Source organism: Nicotiana attenuata, unplaced genomic scaffold, assembly GCF_001879085.1.
Source record: "Nicotiana attenuata strain UT unplaced genomic scaffold, NIATTr2, whole genome shotgun sequence".
Lineage (NCBI taxonomy): Eukaryota > Viridiplantae > Streptophyta > Magnoliopsida > Solanales > Solanaceae > Nicotiana > Nicotiana attenuata.
In genome coordinates, this window is record NW_017672063.1 from 31,951 (window position 1) to 42,345 (window position 10,395).

At 35.3% G+C, this 10,395-nt stretch overlaps 1 protein-coding gene across 7 annotated transcripts; it reads right to left on the bottom strand.

The window, feature by feature from the left end:
* Positions 1-1,622: 1,622 nt before the first annotated feature.
* LOC109211610 lies at positions 1,623-9,752 on the bottom strand. Of its 7 annotated transcripts, none has more exons than XM_019375160.1 (13): positions 9,696-9,752; positions 8,570-8,621; positions 7,947-8,219; positions 7,770-7,844; positions 7,628-7,686; positions 7,387-7,522; positions 7,105-7,201; positions 6,951-7,017; positions 5,722-5,820; positions 5,269-5,358; positions 3,719-3,873; positions 2,788-2,889; positions 1,623-2,275 (listed from the first exon to the last, which is right to left on the bottom strand). In XM_019375160.1, exons 3-13 carry the CDS (start codon positions 8,197-8,199, stop codon positions 2,134-2,136), a joined length of 1,275 nt encoding a protein of 424 aa, XP_019230705.1. In that variant the 5' UTR covers positions 8,200-8,219; positions 8,570-8,621; positions 9,696-9,752; the 3' UTR covers positions 1,623-2,133. The 7 variants fall into 7 exon arrangements, with proteins under 7 accessions (XP_019230705.1, XP_019230710.1, XP_019230704.1 ...); XM_019375165.1 differs by having other exon boundaries at positions 7,947-8,230; XM_019375159.1 differs by lacking the exon at positions 9,696-9,752 and adding an exon at positions 9,236-9,590.
* Between the last annotated feature and the right edge of the window lie 643 nt (positions 9,753-10,395).

Sequence of the window (10,395 nt, forward strand, 5' to 3'; positions counted from 1 at the left end):
GGAAGGTTTTTCACCCCTATGTGAAGATATTGAAATGACGATTTCAACAAGATCATATGAAGACAATCCATCTCTATCAAGAATGATGATTCAAGGTGCAATATATTCATTCAAGTTAATACGGCTGATTTGTTCATCAAATCTCTACCAAGATCTTTTGAAGATGGTGCACAAGATTGGAATGCAAATGCTTAAGGATGTGAATTGATGCTCTAATCAGGGGAGTTATACGCGTTGTACTCTTTTCCTTACAAGGTTTGTCCCACTGGGTTTCCTTGCAAGGTTTTTAACGAGGCAACCAAAAGGCGTATTGTTAGATATGTGTACTCTTTTTCCTTCTCTAGAATTTTTTTCCCACTGAGTTTTATTTTAGTTAAGGTTTTAACGAGGCACATTATCAGTTGAATAGACATTCAAGGGGAGTGTTATAAATAAAATTTATTTATGGTGAGTGTCTATATTTAGAGAAATTTTAGGGTTTATTACTTGGTGGCTAAGTCACTCTCTCCCTATAAATAGAGGGTTCTATTCCATTGTAACTCATCCCAAATCAATAAGAAAATTCTCTCTCTCTACTTTTCTCTGCAATACTCTTCTTCTTCTTTTATTGTTTTATAACAGATAAAATGTAGTCACAAGTTTTACTTTCCCTTTCCACCCGCACCAAACAAAGGGAAGAAAATGACTTTTCTCAACTCTCCTTTCCTTTTTCCTCTCTTTATTTTCCATTTGCATCTCTTGCTTTCATTAGTTTCAAGCACAAGATAAAAAATGGAAAATTTACACAAATGTCCCAAATAAATCTCAACTTACCAATCTCTAGCCATTAGTTATAGACTTACCAAAACTAGCCAACAAAAATTGAAAAACCAAATAATAGGGTTCTTTCTCTCAAAGAATCACATGCAAAAATCACCTTCCATATTTTTAAGCGTGATTAGCAACATTAGATACAAGACGGAAAGGAAATTTCATGGACGGGATAGCAAATAAGGTGATGAAATACAAAAATCTATAAAATATTCCAAAAATCTAAACAAAAAAAGAACTTTTTCAATGGGTATAGTTGAAATTCATGGAAAGTATATAGATAAGTCAATATACAAAATTTGAGGAAGATTGGAGGTGATTTGGACTGGTTTTGTATCAAAATTCGTAATTAAATCGAGTTCAAAAAAGTCTTCTGCGACACATGTATCAAACATGTATCACGCATGTATCACACACACAGGTATACATGGATATACATGTGATACACAATTGATACAAATATGATACATATGTGATACACAAATGATACACAATGCGACACATCATTTTTTTTCATATTCAGCTTGTACTTCGAATTTTCAATTCAAACCACCTCAAAACTTCACCAAATCATCTCAAAACAGAGATTCAAGCTCCTTAAGTTGTGCCCAATCTATTCTAATAACACCCACTCAAAACAAAGCAAAAATTTGATATTTTTTTGCTATAAATAGCTAATTGGCTAATATTAGTAATATTTTATCAATTGGCCAATTTATGTAATGAGCTACTTATAAATGGACATAGCTGATAATTTCCCATAAAAAATTTCTAATTCTGCAAGAGTTCAAGTTTCCTACATGGAAGAGTCGTTGCCAAAGAAATCTAACATTTGAATAGTGTTGCATTTTATACACTTAGTAACTGAAACTGAACGAAAAATACAGATACAGATTGGTTCTTCTACAAATAAGCTTCAGACACAAATTGTAGAACTTATAACATTCTTCCCTGAGATTTGTCCGTCTTACAAACAATCAGCACTTCAAGAAAAGCTTGTTCTGGGTTCAGGTTGCTGGACAAGAGGCAGTACAAATTATTTGGTAGCCTGGCAAAGAAATACATTCCTTTTCCTGTAGATTACAAACAAATGCAACTTGTACAGTACTCACTCACAGGGTTGACTATACATCTGATAGGAAAAAAAAGAAATAAAGATTTAATTTACTGGAGAAATAGGGATCGGATTCAACTAGAGGTGCAGCAAAGAGGGGCCTTCAGTGAACAGCAAGAGTCCGATACCATGGGGATGTGACTACCATCATCCTGCACTTTCGACCAGCCTGGATTTTCCAGATTCTGAAATCTGATGAATCAAATAAGTCACCCTTTGAGCTTGTTTAGGTTAATCTGTCCCCTGCCTGTAGTTTCATCATCCCAAGATGCATCCACATGAGGAAGCTGATATTCATCAGGTTTGAGAGCCAATGCAAAGTCTGGCAGTGTTGGGGCTGTCTCCATGATTCTACAGCATCCTCTTCATGTATAAGTAATTTTCCAGCATGGAAATACTATCTTGCACATTGATTAAGCTTAAAACATGCATAAACTATTTTATTTGCAACTTCCCTAGAGACAACAATCTCTGGCACTCATCCATTTCTCCTCATTTTTGTAATTGGTTGTCATTACTGTGCATTTTTTTTGGGGGGGGGGGGGGTTGGGGGTTGGGGTTGGGGGTATGGTTTAGTCTATCTTTTATTTTTTTAATTCTTATTTTTTTGCTTAAAGGGGTTGGTTTAGTTGGTGGTGCAGAACAAAGCTCTCATTGTGCTATTACAATATTATACCTCATCAAAGTCAAGAAGCTATCTTCTAATATATCAAGCCAAATTCAAAAAATATACTCCTATATAAGGAATGCATGCCATCTCTCAAAACCAATATCAAAATTTAGCAATCTACATCAGATAAGCAATTCTGCAGCCAAGTATCATCATATCTTTGAGGTCAAAAAAAAAAAAAAAGAGAACTTACTTTTCATAAGAGTACAAGTCCCTGTTGATTCGCACCTTGCTCGAAGTGTCCTTTGGAATTTTCTCGGCGAGATACTTCATCGTCCCCCAGAGTGGAGGATTTCTGGATTGGCAAATGGAAGTCAGGCAGGCAGAAGAGACAGGATAAGGTAGGGTGAAAAAAAAACTATGTTAATGATGATTGATGACATACTACAACCACAAAAGAGGCTCCAAATGAAAATATGACGTTTCCCAGTCTGATGAATTTTAAGCACTAGACACAGTTCTACAAGTTAGTATGATCATACATGGTAAATCTTAAATTTAGGGCTAAAAGTGAACTCTTCATTATACAGTGCTTCATGCACAGAGCGAAATTTAGCACTAGCTTCAGATACGGTATTATGTTGAGAAACCACATTCAAGGACATCTGAATGCCATCTGAAGTAATATTTCAGAGGTTTGTTGAAAACGGTGTAGCTCAAAGATGTTTCCTGATAAGATGGATTTGGAAACACTAAAGGATAAGAAAGAGATATAATCAGTCAAAAAACCAATGAATAACAAGACCAATTGCAGGACACCTGTTGGAAGTCCTATAGTTGAAGCTAAACTAAAGATTTCTTCTATCTTCTGAGAGTCACTAGATGAAAGCCATAACTGAAACTCTGCACTAAGCTATCCGATTGAAAGGGTTATTTTATAATCAAAATTGATAGCTAAAGAAGAATTAAACGTATAAATAGTTTCCCAATGTTCTTAATAGCTCAGGTCTCTATATAGATTTGGTTTCATAATTAATTCTACCAAAGCTACAAGTAGTTTTCTCCACTTCTTTCCAAAATAAATTCTTTCACTGCATAGCAAGAAAAATAAGGAATATAGGAAGTACAGGGAGTTGAAGAGTAATTAAAGGGAGAAAATGAAAAATGGATCGTGCAAAGTTTACCTGGAGAGAGGAATGGCTGCGTTGAAAGCTTCGCACGCCTTCTTACTTTCTTTTAGATATTCATCTGCTGCTTGCAGGGCAGCTACAGCCATTCCATGAGATTTTTCTGTGTTTCCTTCATCAAGGATTAGACCATGATAATAGTATGCTGAAGCCTACACAGAATTTTATGTGTCATGCGTAAGCTTGAGGGGAGAAAAATGCAATAGACTTAAAAGATGGCAAAGAAGCTGCAGAAGCTTTCCAGAGACCAGCATGAAGGTCCTTAAGTACATGGACTATGGAGTTACAATATGAGGAGTTTTCACTTCGACAACTTTTCTTGTATCACCAACGGTGACTATTGAAAGATATCACCTAAAGAATTTTGCTGATGGAAGATGCAGGGTTCTCCAGTACAACAAAACAGTTGTTTTATGCTATAAATACTCATTCCATGAAATAATTAAGAGGGATTTTTAGGTTGCTTAAATTGAAGAAAATTATAAGCATTTAGTCTTCGAAGAGCAAAAAACGCATAAATTGTCAGTTTAAAGGAGACTTTTACTTACAAATCGAGGTAGCCAGCAAGATGTACACTATCAATTATCTATCAGGTTATTCACAAGAAGAACAATAAAATACGAGTTTCAGATCCCTAACACCATATGTCAAATTCTAAGAGCATTCAGCAAGGTTATAAAATCAGCCACTTCCGAAGCATCAGGATATTGAGAGAGATAAAAAACTACAGAAAAGTCCATTTTCAACATAGGATGAAAACAATGGAATTGAGAGTACTATTTGGACAAGCTGGTTAAATAAGCACTCAAAGGACCCAGGCCAGCATTGTTGAACGAAAAGGAACGACAAATAAGTTTATGGCATGAATTTTGGATGGATTGCATGACATCTGCACCACTATTTTCACAATCCCATCCGACCCCAATTCAGCTGTAGGTCATTTTCCAGTGTTTTATTTTTGGTTTAGGGGTCCTGTGTGCTTTATCCGCGACAAATATAGCACATTTGCTAATGAATAGACAAAGCCGATCATTTTGATATAAACTCATACGCTAATGACACCATGACGGTTGGTAAAGTCAGTTAACTACACCTCAGTCCCAAACTAGTTGGTTTAATTCATAAGCTAACGACACTCAGATAAAATAAGGTGCTGTGAGAGTTCCTTATTCTATATTGGCACCTGCTTGTTAACATACATAGGACACAAAGCTATCCCATATCCCTGAATGACAATTGCTAGACTAAGCATTCTAATCTTTATGCTCTGCACACCAATTGCCAAATCCAACTGCATGTTGCTTCGACTAAGTTACATATGTCATCAAACCAGAATAAAGTGTGCTCAGATGTCATCCTTGCATGAATTACTCAGAAAAAGTTGTACATTATAGAGGACAAGCTTTGTGTCAAGGAAGTCTTTCACTCATCAGTAAGTAAAATCAAGGAACACTTTGGTCTATAATTTTTTTAACTCTTGTTGTTGACATATATACTAAAATCTAGGAATTAAAGAAGTAAATAAAAGAAAGAGAATCACAAGATACCTTGGCTTCAATATATTTCCACTTCACGAAAAGCCTATGCTTTTCTCCCCAACCATTTGATAACGGAAGGTTCATGATGTTATCTTGAGCCTGTAAGGTAACAACAAAGCAAAGTAGTTGATATCTCAGACACTATCTGGCGACAAAAAGAAAATATTCTATAAAATGGAATAACACAGAGCTTTCTTTTCCCCTCTCCGTGGTTATGTTAGGGGAAGGAGTTTAAAAGGTCCAATTACTCCAATTGAAGCAAATGATACATATAGGCAATGCCAACTAGTTGGGACCAAACTAGTTACCTGTGTAGGAATAAGTGCGAGAGTCAAAGAACCCCTGATTTAATTAGCACTGGAATGAAATGGACTAGAATATAGCCGAATTGTATAAAGGATTCATATAACCCTTTTTTTAAATTAGAGCAGTCGAGCATGCTTTGGCAAAAGGATTCAGTACCTGCTGCCAGTATTTTACCATCTCGCATGCAAGCCTTCTTTTGACAGCCAGTGTTGCTTTAGTACTGTCAATTGCAAGCCCAAGCTGAATATCAACAGCCTAAGATCATGGTGACAGATACATCAGAAAGGGAAGACAATTTAATCCATATGGTACATTTTCTTAACGAGAGACTAAGCAACAGCTAACATCTTTATTCAACGAGAATTATTAGCACAAGAAAGCATATGGACAGCACCATAATACAGCCAAAATAACAAAAATGCGTCTAATGCTCAGGGATAGGATGATATTAGAACTAACCAAACATAATCAAAATGGCTAAATGCACAAAACTCTGCTGCATTTAGGTAACTCAAATTTAGATGACCGCCTTCACTACTGTGCACATTTTTATAGCAGAAAATTTGCCAAGTAGAGTGGTTTTGCTGCGTTTAGATATTAAGCATGTACCCAGGCAATCCCCTTCGCTATTTTGTAGTTGTAACAGCAATCTTTGGAAAATAGATTGTTTTTGCTGTCGCTGGATACTAAACAGATATCTAACACTTTGTTAATCAGTGTGCATTAGAGTATGCTTCTATCCATTGAAAGCAGAGGTAACAGGCATGAAGAACTCAAGCTCCATTAAAAACCAAGGCAAAGCAAAATACACACTAGGAGAGAGACTCTACACAGATTAGATATTGAGATGAAAAGACAGCACAAATAGCGTTATCTTTGTGTGAAGATTTCATGTTTCAGCCCTGTGCATATTTACTGAGCCAATCCCACTGGGCATGTCTTTCCCCACTTGTGGGATTACACTGGGTTGTTGTTGTAATACATGAAAACAGTCATTTTCTTCTTCAGCAAATCCGAATCATATTGTCATAGACAATTTCTACAAATCCTATCTATTAACATAGGAATTCCTAACTGAGCCCTCGTACAGTAATTCCAGTGTCTTTGGTGCACTATTTGAATGTCACTGACCTTTTTGGAATGTTAACAAATGATAGTCAAGAAAAGAGAAGCTGAAAGATTATCACTAGAAGCATGATACGTATTTGCTTATACAATTACATTGTCCAAATTCATCCATAACAATTTTAGATATCATTGGACACTCATTGAAGCAAAAAGAGAAAGAGTATCCAGTAAAGCATCGAGAAGTTATGGGTATTGGACGTTTAAAATTTTAAAATAATGCAACCCAAAAAAAATATAGGCTCTGAATGAGCTATTACCTGCCCTAATGCTTGGAGGCACAACGCTCGCAGAACTCCTTCAGCTAGGTCTACTGGCAGATTTCTCCTAAATACAATGCAAATAATAGTGAAAATCTAACCCCTGATAGATTTAAATCAAAAACATGGATTTGCATTGTATTGGTACAAAAACCTTTGTTCAGCAGGCAACTGGGGAAGAACGTTTCGAACCGCACAATCGAGATATCCAGCAGCCTTTAGAAAAACATCAACAGAAGATCGCCTGCTCTCTGTCAGTTATTAAAGCCAAAATGAGGAAAACAAAAGATCAATTTGAAGCCACAAGATGAATGTGTCCTGAAAGAAGTTTCAGAGGCTTCACCAAGAAATCAAGTGTTATAAATATAAAGAATACATCAAGACATTTACTTGCAGTTACTGAATCTCCAATGTTAAACATGGGAACAATACCCACCTTCAGATACCTTTGGTGAATAACCATCGAGAGATGTTCTAGGAAGAAGCAGCAAGTTAGCTTGCGATAACGACAGTGTTGCCATCAAGTGCAAAACGGACAGTACTTCATACCAAGCACTAAACATTGCAGTTTCCTGAAATATGCTGACAAATAAGACAGTTCTCCCTCATGGTGGCAAAATCAAATAGAAGACTAAACATGAACAGAAACGAAAAGAAAATTGAATTTCTAGTCTGACCTCTGCATCATCCTCTTGATTGACCCAAATAAACTGCACTTTATGTTGTAATGGACTCCCTGAAAATGGCCAAGAAAGCAACATCTCACAACTAAAATCAACAACGCGCGAATGCTAATGAGATAGCAACCAAAGTATTTACCATCTTTAACTAGCCCCAAAAGAACAGGCAAATAGTCTTCGAGAGCTTGCAAAAGATCTCCAAGGGTTGAACCTCCTGCAAGAAATAGGTTCTAAGCATTATATCCACATATAAGGAAAGAGACACGAACATGGCCAAATTCCAAAAAAATGTGTTTGCGCTTCCTCTGCAACTCACCATGCTGAGTAGCAGTTTTCCTTCTTGTCCTTGTAATTGTGGGAGCTTCTTGCCCTGCCATAACAACTATTCTGGTTCTGAGAGCAGAAAGGCGCTCCACCAGGGTTTTCGACAACTTATCACCAAATGCAAGAGAGAAATCAACCGGCTTAGGAATACGTAATCCAGGAACAAATACAGACACATCGCCAATGTTTCCCGGCCGTCTTCTATTCCCACCAGTATCTTGCGGCGTCGAAACAAAGCATCCCATATCCTAAAATTTTCTCGTATCTGCCAGCACACTATCATAAATTACAGAATGATCATAGTACAAAAACTACGTCAAGAAAAATAATGACCTCTTTCATGAATGCATTTCGAAAAAAAAAATTGTAACATGAATAACCCTGTAGAATAAAATCACCACAAGAGAAATTAGAAGACTGAGCTGGAAACTACTCATAAAGTGAAAATCATAATAAATGAGTAACCAACAAAACAGTTGGCTGCTCACGAGTACTATCCCATATACTGCCACTAGAACCACCTGTCAAGTCAGCAGTCTCTATTGTGATTATGTACATAATGTGTCTAAACTGAATAGATGCCAGCCTTAGCTGTAAGAAAATAAACCATCTTACCCTGGTTTTATAATCAGCAGATAAAACGATCAGTCGATTTCTCTAGTAATTTCTGCATCATATAAAGAGAATTATTTATGTAAGTATAAGTGCAAACACACAGTACTTATAAAGAGAAAAAAGAGATCACAAGAAATGAATGAAATGTGACAGGTGCTGTGATTTTTCTACATTACCAGAGATGTGCTTCTATTTCATAAATAACCATCATAAACACTTAAAATTCCTCCTTCCATAATGAACTTGGACAGATTTGTCAAAAAAATGGCGGCTTTGAACCCAATTACAATAAAGTCACAGAAAAGTACATTTCTTCTCTTGAAAGAAGAAAGAGAAACAGAAACTTGTGATTGACGTAATATTTGGAGTAAAGAATTGTAAACCGCATTTAAGAAAGCAATAAAGGAACATTTAACTATTTAAGCAAGTAAGCCAAGTTGTGCAAATAGTTTGAACCAAGTGGAGCAGCTAAACAACCAAACCCAATTACCATAAACATGAGAATTTAAACAAATCTAATTCAGTTCTTTGTATTACAGCTTCCAAAATCAATCAAATGAATTGGATTATGTACCAACTTAGCTCAAATTTTATACGAAGACACCAATAATTATGATCGTAAAACAGGGAAATTATAGACCCAATTAGAATTACTGAAAATTATACCTGGTATGAAACAGAGGAACCAAAATTTTCCATAAAAAAAAAAAAAGGAAACAAGAAGATGAAGGGTCGTATAGTTTGGTAGATGATTCTAGATGAAACAAATAATTAAACCCTATTATAGAAAAATCTATAGCTGAATTGAGCAAAACCCCAAATATTCTGTGAAAGGGCAAAAACAAAGGAATCAGCTCAACCTCAAGTTGGGTGTAGAATCAGCTGAGAATTTCAACTTCAACATTTGTTTGGAAAAAGAAAAGGTAACGAAGTCAATAAAGAGAGAGGAATACAGATAGAAAAAGAGGTCTTAAAAAGGGTTGAGAAAAAAAAAAAAAAAAAAAGCTTCTTCAATCATCAACGTACAGTTGAAATCTTGATAAGTATTTCGTCCCAAAATATAGAGAGAGAAAATTAAACCCATAAAACAAAATAATTTAAAATTACAGGGGTTAGAGTAATTTACTATTATTATTACTGGTGAAGTTGCTTTCCAGAAGGCGGGCGTTTGTTTGTCATAGTAATGTGGTAGTTAGTGGTAATGTAACGACAATTATTTGGAGATGTTTGCTTTTTATATGGAGCCGAATGCCACCTTTTTCGGTTTTTAATTGTCCGCTTCTTTACCCTTTTCCCATTTTAAAGATTTTTTTGGTTGTTATGCACTTATGCTTATGTACGCCAGAAAGGAATGCTACTTTGAGATCAAATTTTTTTCACTTTTTCCGAAAAAATTTAGTTTTTTCCGAAATCAGTATTTGGCTATAATTTTCACTTGAAAATAAATTTTGAAATTTTTTAAAAATTTTAAAAATTCCAAAAAGCTATTTTTCAAAATTTTCACTCAGATCACTCCCAAAAATTCAAAAACAACCCAAAATTATATTCATGTCCAAACACAACTCTAATTTTCAAATACCATTTTCACTTGAATTTTTTTTTCGTCCCCATTTTACAATTCTTATGTCCAAGAGCCCGTGTGGACATAAGAATTTGTTTCTGTATTTTTGAAAAAATTTCACATTTTCTCGAAATAAGTGTTAGGCCATAAAATTTTTAATTTTCGCTTGAAAATGAATTTTGGAATTTTTCGAAAATTTGAAGAATTCCAAAAAATTATTTTTCAAAATTTTCACTCAGATCACTCACAAATTTCAAAAACAATC